Source organism: Salvelinus alpinus, chromosome 8 (assembly GCF_045679555.1).
Source record: "Salvelinus alpinus chromosome 8, SLU_Salpinus.1, whole genome shotgun sequence".
Classification (NCBI taxonomy): Eukaryota; Metazoa; Chordata; class Actinopteri; order Salmoniformes; family Salmonidae; genus Salvelinus; species Salvelinus alpinus.
This window is the reverse complement of record NC_092093.1, coordinates 85,261,836-85,287,085: the sequence shown is the minus strand read 5'-3', so window position 1 is coordinate 85,287,085 and position 25,250 is coordinate 85,261,836. Positions and strand designations below refer to the sequence as shown.

The window sequence follows — 25,250 nt, the reverse complement described above, 5'->3', positions numbered from 1 at the left end:
TCTCCTATCATTGCTATGCAGACGACACACAATTAATCTTCTCCTTTCCCCCCTCTGATAACCAGGTGGTGAATCGCATCTCTGCATGTCTGGCAGACATATCAGTGTGGATGACGGATCACCACCTCAAGCTGAACCTCGGCAAGACGGAGCTGCTCTTCCTCCCGGGGAAGGACTGCCCGTTCCATGATCTCGCCATCACGGTTGACAACTCCATTGTGTCCTCCTCCCAGAGTGCTAAGAACCTTGGCGTGATCCTGGACAACACCCTGTCGTTCTCAACTAACATCAAGGCGGTGACCCGTTCCTGTAGGTTCATGCTCTACAACATTCGCAGAGTACGACCCTGCCTCACGCAGGAAGCGGCGCAGGTCCTAATCCAGGCACTTGTCATCTCCCGTCTGGATTACTGCAACTCGCTGTTGGCTGGGCTCCCTGCCTGTGCCATTAAACCCCTACAACTCATCCAGAATGCCGCAGCCCGTCTGGTGTTCAACTTTCCCAAGTTCTCTCACGTCACCCCGCTCCTCCGCTCTCTCCACTGGCTTCCAGTTGAAGCTCGCATCCGCTACAAGACCATGGTGCTTGCCTACGGAGCTGTGAGGGGAACGGCACCTCCGTACCTTCAGGCTCTGATCAGGCCCTACACCCAAACAAGGGCACTGCGTTCATCCACCTCTGGCCTGCTCGCCTCCCTACCTCTGAGGAAGTACAGTTCCCGCTCAGCCCAGTCAAAACTGTTCGCTGCTCTGGCACCCCAATGGTGGAACAAACTCCCTCACGACGCCAGGTCAGCGGAGTCAATCACCACCTTCCGGAGACACCTGAAACCCCACCTCTTTAAGGAATACCTAGGATAGGATAAAGTAATCCTTCTAACCCCCCCCCCCCCCCCCCCTTAAAAGAGTTAGATGCACTATTGTAAAGTGGTTGTTCCACTGGATATCATAAGGTGAATGCACCAATTTGTAAGTCGCTCTGGATAAGAGCGTCTGCTAAATGACTTAAATGTAAATGTAAATGTCTAAGGGCAACTTCACCCACCTGCTTTCAGCTCAGTCTGCACTCCAAATGGCAATACATTCCATTGTGCTGACATCATCAAAAGTGTATGCAGCAGCTTTTATGTAATTTATGATATTTCAAAGTGACTTGTTTTCCCTGTGTAAAAGAGCCTTAATGATGCCTTATTTTTAATCGAACGTTGTATGGCAAACAGTGTCTGAATAAATTGATGAATTGACAATTTAATATTTACCATAGTGGGGTTCTTTAAATAAATAAAACACATTCAAAAACGCAGTTTTTATTCATTTAGTATTTTCCTTTGAGAATGTAGAGAATACAGTGCTATTATCCAAAACCATTTACATTAAGAAAATAAACAGTATTTTACATTGTGTAAACAAAATGAGAAGCAGAACTATTTATGACCTGATCGCCGCTTTGGATTCTTGCTGTTGAACCCAAACACTCAATATGCAACACACATCATAGCCCACTGCTAGATGTGAGAAGCCAACCTCTTTCTACAACCACTAGCATAATGCTAAGCTTTCCAGTTGCTGGGTAGCCAAATGCTGCCTTGGCTTAAACCTCCAAAAATGTAATTTATCGACATTACTGAACGGGAGGTAACTGTTGGAACTGGATCATCATCATAGCCCTCTTTAGTAGCAGATCACGCGGATTGTACCTTCGTAGTGTTAACTGATTCATTAGAGAATTCAGGCAGAAAAATCTTGGATTTTAGGTGTTATCCCTGATCTAGTCCCAATCTTAGTTGCCTGTGTAGTGCTAGAGAAAACAACAGGATCGAATTTGGGAAACGCTGCGTTAGAGGCTCTCGTTTTAGAAGCACAAGAAGGCACCCTTCTAAGGTTTCAAAAGCAATAACAAGTGGACTTGTGATTGAGCGATTAGGTCCACTAGCTGCAGTTGAAGCAGTGCATTTAGACAGAGCTGGGATAATCGTCACCCAGACTATGCTGAGCCAGTCAGCTAGGTGCAGCGTGACACTTGGGGCTAAGACCACCGGGCACAGTCGTAGCTACTAGCTAGCAGACCCGAGCCTCAGCAGAAAGGGCTGGAGGGTCACCTCAATACTTAGTCTCTCTACTGATTGTCGTCGTCTGAGACCTGGTCAGGTGGGATGGCCCGCGTGTGGCTGGCCCGAATGCTGGTGATGTGGGGACAGGAGGCGATGAGGTTGGAGATGCCCGAGGGGGTCACACCTGAGCCTTCCAGATTTACCTGGCTCAGACGCATGCGCTTCAGGAACTTCAGTCCTGAGGAAAACATAATACACAACAAGAATGCATGTCAAATTCCTTCCAGCTCTAAATGCTGGTATTCCATCTCTAAACCCTGGTCTCAATTGGGATTCACAGGGCATCATTGAAAAAGAGACCATGGTAATGACCATGAGTATTAATGCTGGAATTCAATGGTAGTAATTGTGGATAACGAGCGGGGCCTTACCGTGGTCAGTGATGCGTGTGCGGCTGAGGTTGAGCTTGAACAGCTGAGCACAGTGGACCAGACCTCTCCTCACCACCGTATCACCCACCTGAGTACTGGCCAAGCTTAATACCTGGAACATAAAGACAACATCAATGCTACTACTACTAATCATAGTATGCGGTTTCAACAGTTTTATAACAGAGCTCTGTTAGCTCTATTACTTATTTGTAGAGTTTTATCGACTGATACAATAGTTGTCTATAGGGTTACATGTGTGTCCCGTACCTGCAGGTGCGGCAGACAGGTGACGAGGGAAGCCACTCCTCGGCTGGTGACGGCCGTGCGGTCCAGACACAGCTCCAGCAGCTCCTGCAGACTGCACAGGGAAGGTAACCCCATGTCTGTCACCTGGGTGTTACTGAGAGACAGCCTCTTCAGTCTGGAGACAGGAGAGAGGGGCATTTCTAGCAGGGTCTTATTCATTAATGTTCACCGTAACAAAACCTTTTTGCAAGAGAACAAAAAAAAAAGCATTTCTTATTGGACAAGTAGTCACACCCGGTTTCAGTCTGTTTTCTTCTGTTTGGTTCCTAATGAATACGACCCAGCACTCCTTCATTTACAGCAATGTTACAGAGGCAACTGTAGGCGATGCTGGTGAATCAGCTAGAGGAGTGATCCTAGTCCTTGTGAGCAATAGTGTGCAAGTTTTTGTTCCATCTCTGCACTAACATAGCTGGTTAGTCCCAAAAACAATTGGGGGATTAATTACTGCCTCTGGCTGTGGTAACGATTAGTCTCATATTGACACCTAAAAGAGGATAATGTGTGCATCCCAAATGGCACCATAATCCCTATATCAGCGTTTCCCAAACTCGGTCCTGGGGCCCGCCATAGATGCACATTTTGGTTTTTGCCCAGGCACTACACAGCTGATTCAAATACTCAAAGCTTGATGAGTTGATTATTTTAAATCAGCTGTGTAGTGCTTGGGCAAAAACCAATAGTACAAAAGGAATAGGGTGCCATTTGGGATGCAGAAAATGCAATGAGAGTGATCTGACCTGGTCATGGTGGCCAGCTGGGTGACCCCGTGGTCAGTGACGTGTGTGTAGTCAGTCAGGTCCAACTCGGACAGCAGGGACAGTCTGGAGAGGAAGGTCAGGCCAGCGTCCGTCACCGAGTGGCGTCCAGGCAGGGTCAGCTGGGTCAGCCGGAGACCTGGGGGGGGTACAGACAGAGAGATAGTAGTTTAGTAAATACAGTACATAAAAAAGTGCCGGTCATACAAAGCATTAACATCTGCAGCAATATTCCCCTCTAAATCAGGTACAAGACCTGGGGTAACAGGAGAATGGACTTTGGCCAATTAATGACATTAAATCAATAACATTACAAATCAATCAAAAGCAGTACTGCAAACCTTGAGGCCCTGATTTGAATAGTCCTGCTGTACATGCTAGGGTCGGGCGATGTTTGACATCGTCATGTTCAAACATCATTGGGGGCTTTGCGCATGGAGGAGTCAATAGGCGGGAACAATGCAATATGAAGGACACATTGGTTATACCAGAAGTGTGACTTGGTAATAATGTCCTTTTTATTTAAAATTGTTACAAAAGCCACAAACAATCTCATTAAATTAATAATTGTTTAAATAAAAACAGTGTTAGGCCTATTTCTTTAATATATTTTTAAAATTTAAAATCTAGTCTAGGCTGCAGAATTGGTAGGGCTGTGTTTCTCTTGCCCATAAAAGTACTCAGATATCAGTTATATTAGCCTAACTTTTAAAAATAAATATTATAGCAATGTAGGCTATTGTTATTTTATCATGATCATCTGGGTAAGTGCATTTGCAACATTCCTTCTTTCATTAGGCTACTTTGACAGTTTCAGACAACAAAAAGGAAGTGACGGGATTTCACGTAGTAACTATAGACACACTGAACAGAAATATAAACGCAGCATGTAAAGTGTTGGTCCCATATTTCATGAGCTGAAATAAAATATCCCAGAAATGTCCACAAAAAGCTTATTTCTCTCAAATTTTGTTTACATCCCTGTTAGTGAGCATTCCTCCTTTGCCAAGATAATCCATCCACCTGACATGTGTGCCATATCAAGAAACTGATTAAACAGCAGGATCATTACACAGGTGCACCTTGTGCTGAGCTCCTCTGTCCAGTGTTTGTGTTCTTTTGCCCATATTAATCTTTTATTTTTATTGGCCAGTCTGAGATATGGCTTTTTCTTTGCAACTCTGACTAGAAGGCCAGCATCCCGGAGTCACCTCTTTGACGTTGAGACTGGCGTTTTGCGGGTACTATTTAATGAAGCTGCCAGTTGAGGACTTGTGAGACATCTGTTTCTGAAACTAGACACTAATGTACTTGTCCACTTGCTCTGTTGTGCTCCGAGGCATCCCACTCCTCTTTCTATTCTGTGGTTAGAGATAGTTTGCGCTGTTCTGTGAGGGAGTAGTACACAGCGTTGTACGAGATCTTCAGTTTCTTGGCAATTTCTCGCATGGAATAGCCTTAATTTCTCAGAACAAGATTAGACTGACGAGTTTCAGAAGAAAGGTCTTTGTTTCTGGCCATTTTGAGCCTGTCATCGAACCCACAAACGCTGATGCTCCAGATACTCAACTAGTCTAAAGAAGGCCAGTTTTATTGCTTCTTTAAATCAGAATAACAGTTTTCAGCTGTGCTAACATAATTTCAAAAAGGTTTTCTAATGATCAATTAGCCTTTTAAAATGATAAACTTGGATTAGCTAACACAACGTGCCATTGGAACACAGGAGTGATGGTTGCTGATAATGGGCCTCTGTACACGCATAGCAGATTCTTTTGTGGAATATCTACCATTTCCAGCTACAATAGTCATTTACAACATGTACAATGTATACACTGTATTTCTGATCAATTTGATGTTATTTTAAAAATTGACTTTTTTGTTGTTGCTTTTCTCTGAAAAATGTCTAAGTGACCCCAAACATTTGAACAGTAGTGTATGTATGGGGGAGAGAGGAAGGGTTAGCCACAACAACAAAAAAATCTAAAAAATTATCAATTCAGTATGTGATTTGTTAAGCCACATTTTCCTCCTGAACTAATTTAGGCTTGCCTAAACAAAGGGGCTGAATACTTCTACAATGACTATATTTTAGTCACAAATGTTTTATTTATCTTATTTTTCTTCCACTTTGACAGAGTATTTTGTGTAGATTGTTGACAAAAGAATAACAATTAATTGATTTTAATCCCACTTTGTAACAATAAAATGTGAAGAAATCCAAGGGGTCTGCATTCTTTAGCAAGGCACTGTATGTGAAGAACATTCAGGCTATGGCGATTAGGGAATAGGTCCTCTGGCATGTTGTTCTGCTGAATGCTCGCTGCGCTGTCGTGCGCTGCAAGACTCCGGTGGAGCAGTCGAATTCAAGTATGCTAAACCATTGTTGTGTCATCACGATGGCTGTCAGACATCATCGACAGACGATGCAATCGTAAAAAAATTATATATAATAAATTGACCAATTATAGTACACACACACAGCTCACCTGAAATTATCTGGAGGGCGTGGTTGCCGTCTGCGACAGAGATGCCTGCCAGGCTAAGGGCAGAGAGGGTGGAGTGGACGGCCAGGCACTCCAGAGAGCCCTCCCTCACCCCCGTGCCGTCCAGGTAGAGGGTCTGCAGGCTGGGGAGGGCCGCCAGGGCCGACACGTCTCTCACCTGACGGGAGGAGGAGGAGATATCATTATGCTGAGTGAAACAACTTATACCAGTGTTGGTTGTTGATGCCTAATGGTTCTGTCTGTATGAGTGTATGTTTGTGTGTTGAAATGCAGAGCTATTGTGGTTGTTTGTGTGTGTGTGTGTCAGAATGTGTGCGAACGCGAGAATGAGAGTGAGAGAGCTACCTTGGTGTGTTTGACGCTGAGCAGTCGTAGCTGTGGCACACAGGCGGGCAGCGCTGCCAAGGTGGCCTCTGTGACTGAGGTCTGGTTCAGACTGAGCTGGGTGAGTGATGAAGGAGCAGACTGCAGGTACAGCACCATCCCTACGTCGCTTACTTTGGTCTGGTCCAGTGACAGGAAAGACAGGCTCTTCAATCCTTGGAGACAAAGGGTACAGGGTGAGATAAAAAACACTTTACCTTAGTCCTCCTTTCAAGTGTTCATTACTTTATACAGGAGTTGAACTATTGTGAATTTAAAATGGTTGACACTTACCTATAATTATGAATTCAATCATTTAAGTTGAAACCCCAATCATGCCATACTATGCTCCCCAAATTCATTAATTATTATTTTTATTTTTACCTTGGATGACGTTAAATCATTTTAAAAGACAGCTTATGCTTTGATCTAGTGTTCTTAGCAGCAGGCTACTAGGTTATTAGGGGGGCCTTAAATAATTTCAGCGTTACAAAGCTTGCCCCTTCCTTCTCCCTTGACCTCTATTCCACATTCAAAACCTCATTCATCCACAGGCGTTCCATGCTGTAGCCAGGGTCTTATTCATTAGTTCACAAACGTTTCATATTGGACAAGTGCAGGCATAGCCCCTCCCAGTTTCAGTCTGTTTTCTTCAGTTTGGTGCCTAGTGAATACAACCCAGGGTTAGAGAAGAGCCTCACCTGTGATGTGTTGCAGACAGGAGTCAGTTAGCTTGCTACATGAGGTCAGGTTCAGGTGCTGCAGTTTCAGTAAGCTGCACAACACAGAGAGGCCCGTGTCTGGAAAACAGGAAGACAAAGAGAGAGAACCTTCAGTATCATAGCAACAATACTGCAATAAAAACAAGCCATATGGTTCTTAAAGTGACTATATTTGGGTCATTCCACAAAAAAAGTGCCTTTTGCATCCCTTTGATATTTGAAGTAGAAAATGTGCACCAATATTGAAAGCCTGTTATATTAAATGAAGAGCCCTTTAACCCTTTACCCTCGTGGAAATTGGCCTATCTGGATAGGGACACATTTTTATGTTTCTAACAAAGGAACTATGAAAAGCATTTGCATGACCATGGTTGCAATTGAAATAGGACACTTTGGAGATGAGGAAATTATCCGACCAAAAGGTGAGGACACAACAGTTCACCTGACACAAGACTGAATCCAAACACTAAACTGTTAATTTGACGTGCATTATACATTCACTGTTCTTTTCACAGCATTTGTCAATAACGAAATCTGAAAACACTCTGGATACATTCAGTAACATAATAAGAATATTAAATTTACATTTGAGTACGCAAGATAAGAAAAAACAATTACGAGGGTTTGAGTGAGAGGCCTAACTGGTGTCTTCAAGTGGCCACACACACACACACCTCTCCAAACTGTGTTTCTAAGTCATTTCAATGCACTCAAGGAAAGAGCCTTCAACTAAAAGGTGTTTTTTTTGCTCTCCTAGTTTTGCCATTGAGGAACTAAAGCCCTGCGTCCCCACCAATACGCATTTACTGTTGTTGTTTACTCAATCCAAACATGTTCCATTATAAATTGCAATCTGGGTCAGGTGGGCATCATTTGAAAGCTTATTTGATTGCCAAAATGGCGAGCTAAGTTATAAAATACAATCGTAGTGTTAGGCTTTCAAAAAAGGCACATCAGACAAACAGATTGTAATTTTGATGAGCATAGAATGGAGTCTTTGCTTGTATGACTAAGCGGTATTTTTTATAATCCCCTCATCTTTCAGAACACATTGATTCTTCTTGATTTACAACATTTCCCTCACTGTGCAAAAGTTTCCAAACAGCGGGAGGGCTCGGGGCATCTTCTTGTCACGAGCGGTGCTCAACTTTATTAACGGCTGTCAGTCAAAACCCAAACGGAGTATATTTTTTTTTATCTCGCCAGTTCATAAGACCTTCTCACGTATAGACAATTTTTTCCTAGACAATTGATTTCTGCCACTTATCACAGTGTCTTTACCAAGCTATAGTCATTTCAGACCATTCTTACTATGAATCAATTTATACCAAATACACAGCCTAATTAAAATCGCCCGTGGCGGCTTAACTCACTAGTGCTATCAGAAGAAACCTTTGTTGCTTTTATATAATCTCAAATTGAGCCATTTCTCGAGCTTAATCAAACCCCTGGAAGGTCTCCTCCAACAGTATAGGAATCAATGAAGGCTTATCTAAGGGGCCAAATTATTTTGCACAGCGTAAGATTAAGGAAGTGCAATATTCAACACCTAGGGGAATTTACAAATTAAATATTGGATATGGCATATTCACACTCATTCACACTCAGATTTACTAAAACAACGTTTGACACTTCAGAGTTTGGTCTTCTTTCAACTCGATAAGCTGAAAATCTAATAAGTAAATCTCGGGGGAAAAATTCAATGAAGCACACCAGCTGCGTCAGAGAACAGCAACTTAAAACAATACCTGAGAACTGACGAGCTGGGTAACAAATGTATTGATCATTTAGAGGTCAATTCATGCTTTCGTAACTTTTACTCACAATTATACATTTCGGAATGCGCTGGTAATGCTACCTTACTCGACACCTTCTTTGAGAACGTTGATATTCCTACAGTTGAACCTGAGATAGAGAGCTGTTATTTTAACTCAGCAGCTGTAGAAGAGATTGTGTTGGTGATTAAATCTATGCATTGTGGTAAATCCCCTGGACCCAACGGATTTCTGAGCGAGTCCTTTAAAATATTCTCAGATCAACTCTCTCCTCTCTTGCTTTCCGTATGAGGAATCATTCTCCTCAAATTCTTTACCTTTGACAATGAGACAAGCATGCATTTCACTTATTCTAAAAAAAAAAAAAAAAAAAGTGGTTCATATAGGCCAATTTTTTGACTGAATTGCAATGTAAAAGGTACTTTCTAAGATGATTGCCTGCCGTTTTGAGTCGGTCCTTCCCTCCATTATCTCTACAGATTGAACAGGTTTCATTAAAAATCGTCATTCTTTTTTTCAACATCAGACGACTTTATAATCCCTCTTCATCTGACACTCCAGAGATATTGTTATCACGAGAAGGAATTTGATCGGGTGGAGTAGGATTATCTAGTTTATACTCTCAAACTATTTGGATTCGGTCCCAATTTTATGTCCTGGATCAAAGTCCTTTACTCCTCCCCTATGTCTGCAGTGTGCAAAAATAATAACCTTTCATCCCATTTCCAACGTCAACGTGGGACAAGATAGGGTTGACCTCTATCCCCTCAGCTGTTTGCCATCGCAACTGAGCCTTTAGCCATAGCAATACGTAATAACACCACTATCAAAGGTATTCGAAGAGGGGGCTTAAGAGCATAAAGTTTCACTCTATGCAGATGACATGCTATTATATATGTCTGACCCTGTAACTGGTCTTCCAGAGATCCAGGTTCTGCTAAAAAGTTTATAGGTCATTATTAGTCCTTCTGCCAGGCAAACTTATTTTAGTCATGTGCCCTTCAGAGTGAATACACAGAAATTGAAATATTTGGGAATTTGGGTCACAAAGAGATCTCGCTCACAGGGTGATCTAGCACTTCCAAACTTTCAATATTATTACTGGCCAGCTAATATAAGAATCAATCTATATTGGATGACAGAAATCTCTGATGTTAAAGGCCGGAAATGGTTGACTTTGGAGATCTCAACCTGTGGCCCCACCGACTTAAAAAGCCTTACTCTGCTCAAAACTTGCATTAGCTGAGCCTGTTTCAAATACACTAAAAACCCTATTGTGAAACATTCTCTAAAAATCGGGAAATAGTACAGGCGATCGTTTGGTCTCAGGGAATTTAACTTCTGCCCCATTATTAAAGAACCATACATTCTCTCCATCATTATTAGACCGGGCGTCTCATATCTGCTCTGGAAAAGGGATCTCCTCACTGAACGACTTGTATATTGATATGGATTTTGCATCTTTTGAACATTTAGTACAAAAGTTTAATATTCCTAGATCCCATTTCTTTAGATACCTGCATTTGCGTAGTTTAGCATCTTCATACTCTAGTCGCTTCCCATCACACCCACCTAACTCCCTTCTGGATTCTATTTTTAAAGTGAACCCTTATATCAAAGGTGGCATAAGCATGATCTATAAGTTATTAAACTCGCACAATCTGGATTCCTTGAACTCTTAAGAACCAATGGGAAGAGGATTCATGTGAACAACTTTCAGAAGAAACTTGGCAGAGTATACTTAAGAGAATACATTCTTCATCTATATGCTGTAATTCCATTTAAAATAGTTCAAAAGGTTAAAATTATCCAAGATTACACCAGATATAGATCCCACCTGTGACTGATGTAAGCAGGCTTTTTCTACTTTATTGCACATGTTTTGGACATGCCCGAAATTGACAGATTTCTGGATATCCATTTGAGTTTTCTAAGATACTGGAGACACCTATAGAACCGTCTGCCTTTATTGCATTATTCAGAGTGGCACCACAGGAGGCCCCTCTAAACAGTTATATGGGCAATATGCTGGCATTTACTACTCTTCTAGCTAGACGTCATACTACTTAAGTGGAAGGATCGATTTCCTCCTACTTTTAACCATTGGTTAAAGGAAGTTATGCAACATATCAAGCTTGAGAAAATACGCTACTCTGTTAGGAGTTCTGCAATTCCATTTTATAATATCTGGCAACCTTTCCTATCCTTTGTAGAAGACATGGACCCAGCTAATTTCACAACTCCATAACCCAACCAATTTATTTGTATCATTATTTTACTCTTTAACAATAGCTTTGTATTTATTTCCCCCCACCATGCCTGCTTTTAAGTCTGGTTATGGAGTGAGCATTGGGGGGGGGTTGATTTGGTAGATGAGCCGTGTGTATTCTGCCCTCTACCTGTTCTTACTGTGTTATCAGTATAGTCAACAACGAAAAATAAGAAAAAAACTGAGCTGGTCGAGCATAACAAGGTAACCCTGTTACCCATAGATAAACAAGGTAGACACTTTTTTGGAGGATGGAACTTGAATTCAATTGCCAATCCCTGTTGCACTCACACACACACAGAGGGGATTTATGGCTGACTTAACTTCTAGTTCCTCCCAAACCCGGATCCGGGAGCACCCCCCACAGTAAAAAAGCTGACTAGCATAGCCTAGCATAGCGTCACAAGTAAATACTAGCATCTAAATATCATTAAATCACAAGTCCAAGACACCAGATGAAAGATACACTTCTTGTGAATCCAGCCATCATTTCTGATTTTTAAAATGTTTTACAGGGAAGACACAATATGTAAATCTATTAGCTAACCACGTTAGCAAAAGACACCACTTTTTTTACTCCACCAGTTTTTTACTCCATCAGTAGCTATCACTAATTCGACTAAATAAAGATATATATAGCCACTAACCAAGAAACAACTTCATAAGATGACAGTCTGATAACATATTTATGGTATAGCATATGTTTTTTTTAGAAAAATGTGCATTTTTCAGGTATAAATCATAGTTTACCATTGCAGCCACTATCACAAAACTCACCAAAGCGACTAGAATAACTACAGAGAGCAACGTGTATTACCTAATTACTCATCATAAAACATTTCTTAAAAATACACAGCGTACAGCAATTGAAAGACACAGATCTTGTGAATCCAGACAATACTTCAGATTTTCCAAGTGTTTTACAGCGAAAACACAATATATCGTTATATTAGCATACCACATGAGCTAACATCACCCCAGCATTGATTCAAGGCAAAAAGAGCGATAACGTTATCCCCACCAAAATATATGAATTTTTTCACTAACCTTCTCAGAATTCTTCAGATGACAGTCCTGTAACATCATATTACACAATGCATATAGAGTTTGTTCGAAAATGTGCATATTTAGCATCACAAATCGTGGTTATGCAATGTAATCTGTCAAAACATGGCATGCATTCTGGCCGGCGCCATCTTGGAAAGGCACCTATGTTTACGATTATTTATCGATTAGATTGACTAAAAAAATACAGGTTGGACAGCTAAAGATGCATTAGTTATTAATGCAACCGCTGAGTTAGATTTTTAAAATTAACGTTACTAGACATACAGTGTGCGTTACAGCCAGACTAGTGCCGCAACAATGGCCGACAAATGCGTTTACATTTTTCCACATAAATACGGAATAAAATCATAAATAGCTCTTACTTTTGGATGAGCTTCCATCAGTATCTTGGGCAAGGTGTCCTTTGTCCAAAAGAATCGTTGCTTTGTTGTAAAACGTCCTCTTCAACTTCGGAACTAGCAGCTAACAATAGCTACGTGGCACACACATGTCCAAATCCTCAAAGCGCAATACTACGAAAATTCAGAAAATAGCAATATACTCGCATAAACTGATATAAATCGGTTTAAAATAACTTCGTTATGATGTTTCTAACACCTATATCGAATTAAATCACAGACGGATATATCTTAGCCCGATAACGAGAGCTTTTGAGCATGCCATTCTGATGTCCTCTCTTGCGTCTTGAGGAGCGTCCAAAAGAACGGACATGTCACTCCATGGCCTTTTATAAACTCTGAGAAATACGTAGAGACTCCATTCCACTTCTCATTGGTTACTAACATCCAGGGGAAGGCGGGTGCAGTTCATTTCGACCCATAGGGCACATAGAGTTTTAAACTGATCTCAGAACAGAGCCTAGTTTTCAGACCTTCGCATGTCCTGTCATGATTTTCGCTGTAGAAAGAGTTCTGGTTCACCCACAGACATAATTCAAACGGTTTTAGAAACTAGAGATTGTTTTCTATCCAATAGTAATAATAATATGCATATTGTACGAGCAAGAATTGAGTATGAGGCAGTTTAATTTGGAGACGATATTTTCCAAAGTGGAAACAGCACCCCCTGTATTTTAAGATGAAAACGTCAACCCTTGTACAGTCAACCTTGTTACTTTATTTGGCACTTAAAAAGTTACAATATGTGACTTATGACTTTTTGGCAAGTCTAAAAAGCGGTAGATCTGTTCTATGCTTCCCGCTCTTAAATTTTGTTTTGAGTCTTTTACTTTCGGTTTTGTACACAGCTTCAAACAGCTGAAAATAAAACGGAAAATATATTTAATAGCGGTTTAGATGGTACAATGATTCTCTACACTATACTTACTTGTTTTGTCACAAACTGAAATTAGGCCAACTATTAGAATTTTTGCTACCAGGAAATTGCGGAGCGATTTCTGCATAGTGCATCTTTAATAGGCACTTACTATAGTCATTTTTGTATTTAGCCTCGTGACGGGAAAATATATGTTTTTATTAAGTGGAACATGTGCTCTTTGACAGAATGTTAAAATTAGGTGAAACCATAATGTTTTTTTACACTTCTCAAAAGGCACCTAATTGGTTGTACGACCCATCTGTATTCCTTAACTTGACATTCATGTGGCGTTGACAATAGTGTTGCCATATAGCAAAAGTAGTGCACTATACAGAATAGGGTGCCATTTGGGATGCATACTCAGTCAGTACCAATGCTGTCAAGGTAAAATGTGTACCTGTGATGAGAGGAGAGTTGACCAGGCTCAGGTGCTTCAGTGCAGTGAAGGCCCGTAGCTGCCGGAGCAGCTCATTGGTAGAGTACGGGTAGCAGTTGAGGACAAATTTCTGCATTGGGCAGCCAAAGAAGAGCTCCAAGGTGCGTGGGCGAAGGAGCCTCTCACGGGACATGTGACTGAGCAGGAGCTCTGCCAGCTCGGGGGTCAGACATGACAGACTGCTGCTGTACTGCATGCTGGGAGCTGAGGGAGGAGGAAATATATTTTCTATGCAGCTTTCCTGCCATGACATCTTTCTGTGATCTTGCGCAGGAATTTTTACACAACTGCAATAAACCACAACCAATATCATTGTATGTACAATTCTGACCATTTCTGAGGTGAGATAGTTGGGACAACAGTCATTTGGCTAGGTCATTGTCTTGGCTAGCAGTGAGGCCCCTTTAACAATGTTTGAGTGCAAATAACAGTGTTGGACTTTAAAGTTGTTCTCTGACCTGTCATGAGGTTGACGGTGGCCCGGGTGGCCATGACACAAAGGGAGGGGACACTGGGCGTTCTGAAGGGTCTCTTGGGCGGAGACGGGTGGCCTTGGGAGGCCTGAGGGTCGTCCTGGGCGGCTCTCTGGAGGCGCTCTACTGCAGCCTGGCCCGCTGCCCCCGGCACCATGCGACCTGCAGCCTCCTCTGGCTCCACTGCTGGGTCACCTACCACACCCTCCCTGAGAGAGACACACACATTTGTATGTTCACATCAAGTCAACTAATTAAACAAAAGGCTGTATCAAGATTCTCCACCCTTGTGTACACTTGCACACTCCCAGTCATGGATTTAACAATGGTGAAAAATTCCTCAAGCCAATGCTTAAAATCCATGACGGGGAATGTGCAAGTGCACACTGGCTAAAATGTGACAAAACTCTCATATTTACAGAGCAAGTCCATAGTAGCAATGTTTTGGTCCTGGGACCTTCCTCAGGCAGCATGCCATCAAGCCTACATGCCAAATTTGAAGTCTGCATGCCAACACATCAAATCAACTCTTACGGTTGACCTTTGGCACACATCTACATGTTAAACAAGCAAGTTTATAACAAGGCGTTGCAGTGGTGATCAAAACTCCACGTTGACCAAAGAAATCCACTTTCTATAGTTACCCATTACATTTTGTTCGGGCAAAAATGATTTTGTTATTTTTTTATTTCACCTTTATTTAATCAGGTAGGCCAGTTGAGAAAAAATTCTCATTTACAACTGCGACCTGGCCAAGATAAAGCATAGCAGTGTGACAATAACAACAAAGTTAAACAAATGTACAGTCAATAACACAAAAGAAAAGTAGAAAGATCGATGTACAGTTTGTGCAAATGTAGAAGAGTGGGAGGTAGGCAATAAACAGGCCATAGAGGCGAAAATAATTACAATTTAGCATTAATATTGTAGTGATATATGTGCAGATGATGTGCAAGTAGAGATACCCTCTTGCACCCCATTAAGTAATAATATGGGGATGAGGTAGTCGGGTGTGCTATTTACAGATTGGCTGTGTACAGGTACAGTGATAGGTAAGCTGTTCTGACAGCTGATGCTTAAAGTTAGAGAGGGAGATATAAGACTTCAGCTTCAGAGATTTTTGCAATTCATTCCAGTCATTTGCAGCAGAGAACTGGAAGGAAAGGCGGCCAAAGCAAGTGTTGGCTTTGGGGATGACCAGTGAAATATACCTGCTGGAGCGCGTGCTACGGGAGGGTGTTGCTATGGTGACCAGTGAGCTGAGATAAGGCGAGGCTTTACCTAGCAAAGACTTATAGATGACCGGGAGCCAGTGGGTTTGGCGACGGATATGTAGTGAGGGCCAGCCAACGAGAGCATAGAGGTCGCAGTGGTGGGTATTATATGGGGCTTTGGTGATAAAACGGATGGCACTGTGATAGACTACATCCCATTTGCTGAGTAGAGTGTTGGCTATTTTGTAAATGACATCGCCGAAGTCAAGGATCAGCAGGATAGTCAGTTTTACGAGGGTATGTTTGGCGGCATGAGTGAAGGAGGCTTTGTTGCGAAATAGGAAGCTGATTCTAGATTTAATTTTGGATTGGAGATGCTTAATGTGAGTCTGGAAGGAGAGTTTACAGTCTAACCAGACACCTAGGTATTTGTAGTTGTCCACATATTCTAGGTTAGAACCGTCCAGAATAGTGATGCTAGTCAGGCAGGAGGGTGCGGGCAGCAATCGGTTGAAGAGCATGCACTTAGTTTTACTAGCATTTAAAAGCAGTTGGAGGCCACGGAAGGAGTGTTGTATGGAGGAGTTGAAGCTCATTTGGAGGTTTGTTAGCAAAGTGTCCAAAGAAGGGCAAGATGTATACAAAATGGCGTCGTCTGCGTAGAGGTGGATCAGAGCATCACCAGCAGCAAGAGCGACATCATTGATATATACAGAGAAAAGAGTCAGCCCGAGAATTGAGCCCTGTCGCACCCCCATAGAGACTTCCAGGGCCATCTAGCTTAGATTGTAGGACGGCCGGGGTGTTAAGCAAGTCCCAGTTTAGGTCACCTGACATTACGAACTCTGAAGATAGATCGGGGGCAATAAATTCACATATGGTGTACAGGGCATAGCTGGGGGCTGAAGGGGGTCTATAACAAGCGGCAATGGTGAGAGACTTGTTTCTGGAAAGGTGGATTTTTAAAAGAAGAAGCTCAAATTGTTTGGGCACAGACCTGGATAGTATGACAGAACTCTGCAGGCTAACTCCGCTCCCTTTGGCAGTTCTATCTTGTCGGAAAATTTTATAGTTAGGGATGGACATTTCAGGATTTTGGGTGGCCTTCCTAAGCCAGGATTCAGACAAGGCTAGGACATAGTTATAGTCCAAATTCTATGTAAAATGGTTGAGTTGTATAGTGCTATTCAACTGGTAATTTTCCATGACTGTCTAGTTTTCCTCTTCTCACAGAGCACAAAGGAGTGATTTGCTGCTGGCTCCTTATCTCTTCGAGCACCAGAGGCCTGTACAAGGTTGAAATCTTCTTGCAGCTCAATAGGCTTTAAAGCACTCATCACTTCCCTCTATTAGACATTTAGGCTGCGAGAACCCCTTAGGAGAGGCAAGCAGTTCTTTGTGTAAGAAGTATATAATGACTGTGCGTGACCAACGTTGAGTTTCCTGTGGAGGCGATAGCATGGCTATGATATAGGCTAGGTTTAGGCTGGGCACTCACCGGAGTCTGTTCCCCTGGTCTGGCCAATGGTGTCTGGGCTCCATCCGGTTCTCTGGGAAGAAGGGTAACCGGGGCATACCTGCTGGAGTTGAAGGTCCAATATAGACATTTTTATCTCAATATCAAACCAATTTCTGGGTAACAATTAAGTACCTTACTGTGATTGTTTTTGACCATTTTAAATGAAAACCAACAAGCTTCTTAGCAAAGAGCAATTTCTTAAGCAAGAATTTTGCTAGGATTGTCTGGGAGTGGTCTGAGTGGGGAGGGGAAAACTGAAAATTAGCTGTTATTGCCAGAGAGGTTTGGAACTCTTTATTATAGGTCTAATAGCTGATTTACCACCATGTCACCACTAAAACAGTGGGATAAAGCTTTTCAAACAACTCTTACACTAAAAGGGCATTATCATATCACAGTACTTTTCCAACCTCATGGTGTGGAAATATAAAAACACAGGAAGAAAAAAAAAAAATCTAGTTTTTGACTGCACTGGGCCTTTAACCACAGTTATTACTTAAGGCCTTTATAATACAGAAACACACTCAACACTCACACCAAAATCTCTATGAATTCTAACAGCCGTACAGGTTGAATTACTTCAGCCAAATATCAAAGCTATTTAACAATCTGAATGAATGTCTTCAAGACATAGGCTATCACATGCCTCTCACCAACATCTTCTCTACAATCACAATCTTCATCTTCCTCTGTAAAAAGGAATCCCCGGCAACGAGCTTCACAAACGCAGTGTCACACAAGGATTACTGTCTGTCAGAATGCCTCAGAGACAGCTTTTTGTTTTTTTGATGAGTGCAGCGCCAACCGGCGAAAGTGGGACAGTCGGGGGCATTCACCTGCTATCTCCCAATCAAAGTAGCTTTCTCACGGTCAAAGAGGCGATAGAAAGGAGATCTCACATCATTAACTGCCCAGTTGGCTCCCTATCATGACCGCAGGACATGGAAGGTTAGTTCAGTGGATTTCTACACACTGGTTCACTTGACCTGCTGTAAAAAAATAAAATAATACAATCCCAAGGGACAGTAGATTAAATCCTACTGCAAACGGGGCTGCAGTGGTCATCAAGTTCAAAGCCATGGTCATTTGTGCAACAACTGTTGCAGAGAGTGAGAGGGGTCATCTGTTTCAGACTGCAAAGAACACAGAGTTCAGAGGAAAGAGAAAAGAAAGAGAGGAAGGGCTGAGAGTCAGGGGCAGGGCACAGGGTAAGAGTCAATTCCAAACAGAGGGGGCAGTACCATTGAAGGGGAAGGGTGGCTCTCCCCCCCCCTCTGGCATCTCTTCATCTTCTGAGCTGGCAGCCTCCTCTGCATCACCAGGATTCAGCTTCTGGCCACGTCCTGTCAGTAAAAAAACAGCATCAAAACTTTGGTGTAGAGTGAAGTTGCCGCTAGATGCTGATCTTGGGTCAGTTTCACATTTTCCCCACTCATGGTTAAGGTTAGGATTGGGGGACCGGAAGCTGATCCTAGATCTGAACCTATGGGAAACATTCAGCTAACCCAGAGAATGCCTGAAATAAACTCAGTGCCTGTAATGGTGTTATGGTGTCATCACAAAGTGATGCCTCAAACTAGTGGGTCCATAATGTAATTTCCTGCGTAAGTAAGGCAATTATACAGCGTTACAGGGTACAGAATAACCATTTATACTCAGAGGAAATACATTTCTGAAGGTAGAAAAATACCTGACAAGTCATCAGCTAGGATATTGAAGATGGCTGTGAGTGGATAAATTACATTCTGAATGGGATCTCCATATGCCACACGCAAATCTTACCCCAGGAGTGAGAAGGTCCGGTCACTGGGGGACCAACACCGGGGATGCCTGCGTAGCCCACTGCTTCTTCCCACAACAGGTGAGGCAGAGGTGGGGGCAGAGCGGGATCCTCCATCCCTCCCTCCTCCAGCACTGGTATCTGTGGCTGGGGAGACGCAGGAGGTGGAACCACTCCCTCCTCCTGGCCCAATAAGAGGTGTGCAGCTGGGCTGGGTGGGTCCTGGGGTGTCTCTGGGGGCGTGGTCTGGATGCAGAGGGCAGCATTGGGCATGAGGCCCAGGGAGCGCAAGGAGCAGGCCAACTCCGCCTCCCCAAAGCGTTTCCGGGGAAACCCCTGGAGGAGAGAGAAGGAAGCCAGGGAGGGGTGGCGCCCAGAGATGCGCTCCACCACACTGCGCAGAGGTGCGTCGGCTGGGAAGCGCTCCCTCATGGACTCCCCAGAGGGCAGCCGGATCTACAGGGACACAGAGAGAGGGTGAAACCTCCATTACATCATACCACCTCAATCTCCATCTAAACTAGGCTACACAATTCATGCACGCCTCTCCAATAAACCAATAGGGATGCTCTCAAATCAACAATCAAGACGGAAGTCTACCTATGCAGCTAGGCATATGTAAACATTGCCAGAGGAGGAGGGTATAGCTTCACCATGAGGATGCAGTTGTGTTCCACACTGGTCTGGACCGTACCCCCCAGCCTCTGGCCTTCGCTGCTGCCTGGAGGGGACGTGGTCTCAGTGGGGGTGCTCGGCTGGGTCTTCTTCTCCTGCAAGCTTCTCCGGTCCTCTGCAATACGCTTCAGCACCAGCTCACGCTCCTGAGGGAACAACACATACAGTAACAGTCAAAAGTTTAGACACACCTACTCATTCAAGGATTTTTCTTTAGTTTTACTATTTTCTACATTGTAGAATAATAGTGAAGACATCAAAACTATGAAAAAACATATGGAATCATCTAGTAACCAAAAAAGTGTTAAATCAAATTATATTTTATACTTGAGATTCCTCAAAGTAGCCACCCTTTGCCTTGATGACAGCTTTGCACACTCTTGACATTCTCTCAACCAGCTTCATGAGGAATGCTTTTCCAACAGTCTTGAAGGAGTTCCCACTTACGCTAAGCACTGCTTTTCCTTCACTCTTTGGTCCAACTCATCCCAAACCATCTCAATTGGGTTGAGGTTGGGTGATTGCAGTGGCCAGGTCAGCTGATGCAGCACTCCATCACTCTCCTTCTTGGTCAAACAGCCCTTACACAGCCTGGAGGTGTGTTTTGGGACATAGTCCCACTAAGCGAAACCAGATGGGATGGAGTACCGCTGCAGAATGCTGTGGTAGCCATGCTGGTGAAGTGTGCCTTGAATTCTAAATAAATCACTGACAGTGTCACCAGCGAAGCACCCTCACACCATCACCGCAGGACATGGAAGGTTAGTTCAATGGATTTCTATACTGGTTCACTTGACCTGCTGTAAAAAAAATAAAGATTCCCAAGGGACAGTAGATTAAATCCTACTGTAAATGGGGCTGCAGTGGTCATCAAGTTCAAAGCCATGGTCATTTGTGTAACAACTGTTACAGAGAGTGAGAGGGGTCATCTGTTTTAGACTGCAAATATGTTTAATGTCCATTGCTTGTGTTTCTTGACCCAAGAAAGTCTTCTTATTGGTTTCCTTTAGTAGAGGTTTCTTTTCAGTAACTCGGCCATGAAGGCCTGATTCACGCAGTCTCCTCTGAACAGTTGATGTTTAGATGAGTCTGTTACTTGAACTCTGAAGCATTTACTTGGGATGCAATCTGAGGTGCAGTTAACTCATGAACTCTCTGCAGCAGAGGTAACTCGGTCTTCCTTTCCTGTGGCGGTCCTCATGAGAGCTCGTTTCATCATAGCGATTGACGGTTTTTGCAACTGTACTTGAAGAAACTTTAAAAGTTCTTGAAATGTTCCTTACTGACTGACCTTCATGTCTTAAAGTAATGATGGACTGTCGTTTCTCTTTGCTTATTTGAGCTGTTCTTGCCATAATATGGACTTGGTCTTTTACCAAATAGGGCTATCTTCTGTATACCACCCCTACCTTGTCACAACACAACTGATTGGCTCAAACGCATTAAGAAGGAGAGAAATTCCACAAATGAACTTAAGGTAGACCTGTTAATTGAAATGCATTCCAGGTGACTACCTCATGAAGCTGGTTGAGAGAATGCCAAGAGTGTGCAAAGCTGTCATCAAGGCAAAGGGAGGCTACTTTGAAGAATCTCAAATATAAAATACATTTTGATTTGTTTAAGACTTTTTTGGTTACTACATGATTCCATGTGTTATTTCATAGTGAAGACATCAAAACTATTATTCTACAATGTAGAAAATAGTAAAAATAAAGAAAAACCCTGGAATGAGTAGGTGTGTCCAAACATTTACCTGGTACAGTACGTCAGTATGTCGGGAATCATGTCATGTCTGAGTGTGACTTGTTTGCAAAAAGGCTGAAGATATAGTCTCAATGATTTGAATAAACCAATATTCTGTATCAATTGTGTGCACTGAAGTATGTAACACTAGCAAGTACCACCCTGTGACTATGCTGAGTGTGTTTAAATGTGTGTGTGTATATATGTGTGTGTGTGTGTGCGCGCTCAGTGTGTTTCAGCTGATCAATCAGGCAGGTGCTGCTGACCTGTTTCTTCTGCCTCCTCTCATTCCTGGCCTCGTTGGCTACACGCATCCTCTGCTGCTCCTGGAAGTCACTCTTGTCCTGCCTGATACGGGACTCCAACGGCGGGGTGTCTGTGGATGGACTGGAGGGCTGTGGGGGTCCCAGGACTAAAGCTGGGCATTCAGGCACACATTAGAAACAGAGTGGCCTAGCGGTCTAAGCCGCTGCCTCTGAAGCACATGTACTGCATGTTGTACCACTGCCAGGATGGGTTCAAATCCATCTCAATTCTCTTTCAGCACGCTCTCCTTTCACCTCTATCTAGCCAATAAACTTACAAAATACTTTTAAAAAACAAAACAATTTAAACAGAAAGAACTGTCCTGAAATAAAGGGTCAAATACCTAGCTGCTATGACCGGAGTAAGGGGATGTTTAGCCTCAAGCTTCAGTAAAGTAATACATTTAAGGCTACAATTATAAGACAGAAATGTGTCTGGGGTGTACTAAAATGGCATCACTATATAAAAAATAAGCATTCTTGAAAAGATGAGGGAGGGAGATTAGCTTGGAAACAAAAAGCTTGGATAATTCCTGCAAATTATATAGAATGGCCTGTCCTGTACAAAGTTCCCTTGTATCTGCAGCTGGAAACAAGGTAGCATCCCCCAAATTCCAGAGTGTGGACTGAAGAGTCCATTCTTGTCTGTAAAATTCTCAACAGTTCCTTCACAAGTCAGAATGTTGAATACATTTCATTTGAACCTACTCTACCGGTTGCCCGCTGATCCCATCGTTGTTGGAAAGTTTAAACAAAATATCCACAGGAAAGTATCATTAAACTGACTTCAAAAACACAGGTTTCTGTGTGCTGCTCCCACGATTGTTTGTTAATCACCTGAGGCACGCGCACAAGAGTTAAGTACATGCCCACCATGCATGCATACTAACCAAAGTCTTGCAGGCTTCTACATGGATTTGCGCATGTATCAGGTGATGAAATCTCAACGGCAGTACAAGCGTTTTGAAAAGTGTGATTAATAATATACATTTCTAGAGTCATAAGGACCAACCGCACAGACAACAGGTAGAGTATTTAACATTCTGGCTTGTATAGCATTGTCTCAGACTAATACCTGCTATCACAGTCTGATAAATTAGGCTACAAACAAGGCAAAGCCAGTCTGCTGCTATAAGTTTTACAAGATAGGTATTTGACTTGTACAAAAGGGGTAAATGACTGAGCAGGGGTCAATTGTGCACAATAAGACACAGGACTATTACATTACAGTATGCAATCAACCATGGAAAACAAATATCTAATGACTCTTAAAATGGTGTGTCATACCTCTACTGTCAGTGGGCGATGTCTGTGCCTGTGATGTGCAAGAGTTCTCTGCATCTTTGGGAGGGTTGAATGCAGCAAATGACGTTCCAACTGGCTGGGATGGATTTTTGACCAGCTTGTGCCTCAGACTTTCACCTTGTAAGAGCCTACCATAAACACATTGAGAAAATATAGATAAACAACATTCAATATTTGACATGTTCAGTTATTGACAACACTTGTCAGTTACCAATCCTGTTTGACACTGGAAAACATAGTTCCTTGCCTGTCCATTATTACAAGGTTATGGTTTGGGAGGACTCACCATTCAGCTGCGTCAGGCACAGAGAAGTGTCCTGCCTGCAAGGCAGACTGGATCTGCTCCTCACTGAAGCCCATCTCACACAGGGTACGGAACAACTCCCCAATAGTCTGCAACACAACAATGCCATAGGGTGTGAGAAACGGGAAACAGTCCTAAGAAAAGGCGAGCATACACGTACAGTATGCACAAACCGACTCGTGCCCTGCAAACGGTGCCCCTGGTGTCTTTGAGCAGACCAATCAGGAGAAGATGCCCTACAAAGACAAATCAGTAGGTAACAACTTAACAGTGTCACTGATGCCTCAAAGAAGTGAAGTGTGACTGATGAGGAGTGTCTCTGATTTTTTCCGCAAGTTAGACCAAAGACAGCAGCTGATTGAAGCTAGCTAGCCTAACATTAGATATTATGTGGAAATGCTGTGCTGTCAGACACGCTTGTTTTCTAGGTCTGATGAAGCGCAACAGTTTCCCATGTATTTTCAACTAGTTAGCTAGTTTAATTGGTATCTAGCTGTATTGTTTACTTCCAATGCCCATGAGTTAGCTATGAGCTCTTGAACTTAGCAAAACAAATAGATAGCTAGATTCTTACTTGATTACATTACACAGCACAGGTAGTTAGCACCAGAGTCATATGGTTCTGGTTAGCACTAACGTTAACTAGTTATCTCTATAGATTAGAAACGTCAAAGTGTCATGATGACAGTCAATCACTCGGGCTATACTTCCCTTCTTCAGGGAAATTATAAAAGTCTGGGTATTTTATTTTATCTCACTCTAACCTCAGGCTCCCGAGTGGCGCAGCTGTCTAAGGCACTGCATCTCTGTGCTAGAGGCGTCACTATAGACCCTCGTTCGATTCCAGGCTGTATCACAACCAGCCGTGATTGGGAGTCACATAGGACAGCTCACAATTGGCCCAGCGTCGTCCGGGTTAGGATTTGTCGGGGTAGGCCTTCATTGTAAAATAATAATATATTATTAACTGGTTAAATAAACAGGGCTCTTTGGCTTTGTATCTTGCTGTAGATCAGGGGTTCCCAAACTCCTTCACTCGGAGCCCCCTACTGCGGAACTTCACCCGCCACGCCTATTTTTATGGGCACAAGCGCTGCTCATGAAAAACTGTTCACACCCCTCCTGTTGGTGTACAGAATTTAGCAGTTTTAAAGCTAATTTTCTTGCAATTCTAAACATTTTGCCATGTCTAATGTGGATTCATGTGATATTTGAGTGACAAAAAAAATGACAACAATATCTATGGGCTAAAAAACTAAATTAAAAAAACGTTAGCTGACTTGGGCTAGCTGATCTGGACAATAACTCTAAGGTAACGTTAGGCAATGACTAAAATGACAAGAGGAACTGATGATGAAATTCTACTATACACAACTTTCAAGAGTAACTTTAAAGCCGGACTTAGTTCCTTTCAAATAAAAAAGTAACATGTTTTTTTGGTGTGCGCCAACCCCTGGGGGCACGACCCACAGTTTTGGAACCACTGCTGTAGATAACCAACTAGCTAGCTTACAGTCATGCTAGCAAGCTAACTTCTGCTACGGGAATTTACAATGGAGGATGTGCTAACGAAGCAAGCTAACGGTAACTAGTCGTCCTTTTTAGAATCGAAGTGGAAGACAATGGTAACAGTCTGATGTATCAGCCAGCTAGCTACTACTTACTGTACCAACTGTTGTCATAACTGTTATTCTTTAGAATTGTCTAGCTGAGTCTTACCGGAGTGGAATCCATACTTTCAGTTTCAGTGATTCTTCGGGTCTCTAATGAACCCCACTGTTATTATTTTTGCCCTAGCTTCTTCTTCTTCTTTAAAGTTTTATCGAAGACTACACGTATTATTGTATTGCCGCCACCTACTGTACGGGGTCTTCTTCGATATGACACAAGCAAATGCTATATGGGCATTTATTTATTTCACCTTTATTTAACC

The 25,250-nt window shown here is 42.7% G+C and overlaps 1 protein-coding gene across 4 annotated transcripts; it reads right to left on the bottom strand.

Annotated features, from left to right (window-relative positions):
• Positions 1–1,290: 1,290 nt before the first annotated feature.
• LOC139583803 (uncharacterized) lies at positions 1,291–25,250 on the bottom strand. Of its 4 annotated transcripts, none has more exons than XM_071415293.1 (17): positions 25,037–25,250; positions 23,300–23,406; positions 22,996–23,141; positions 21,670–21,815; positions 19,639–19,806; positions 18,988–19,441; positions 18,447–18,548; positions 17,185–17,266; positions 14,458–14,681; positions 13,961–14,203; positions 7,114–7,212; positions 6,395–6,588; positions 6,032–6,206; positions 3,528–3,684; positions 2,749–2,902; positions 2,482–2,593; positions 1,291–2,288 (listed from the first exon to the last, which is right to left on the bottom strand). In XM_071415293.1, exons 1-17 carry the CDS (start codon positions 25,049–25,051, stop codon positions 2,116–2,118), a joined length of 2,751 nt encoding a protein of 916 aa, XP_071271394.1. In that variant the 5' UTR covers positions 25,052–25,250; the 3' UTR covers positions 1,291–2,115. The 4 variants fall into 4 exon arrangements, with proteins under 4 accessions (XP_071271394.1, XP_071271395.1, XP_071271392.1 ...); XM_071415294.1 differs by having other exon boundaries at positions 17,185–17,263; XM_071415291.1 differs by having other exon boundaries at positions 21,670–21,821; positions 25,037–25,212.

What these genes read in the sequence shown, in the direction of transcription:
- LOC139583803 (XM_071415291.1), bottom strand. An exon ending in CGCCCTCCAGATAATTTCAG is followed by an intron (nt 3,685 to 6,031) that starts GTGAGCTGTGTG and finishes TACCCCCCCCAG; the next exon opens with GTCTCCGGCTGACCCAGCTG. An exon ending in CAGCTGGCCACCATGACCAG is followed by an intron (nt 2,903 to 3,527) that starts GTCAGATCACTC and finishes TCCTGTCTCCAG; the next exon opens with ACTGAAGAGGCTGTCTCTCA.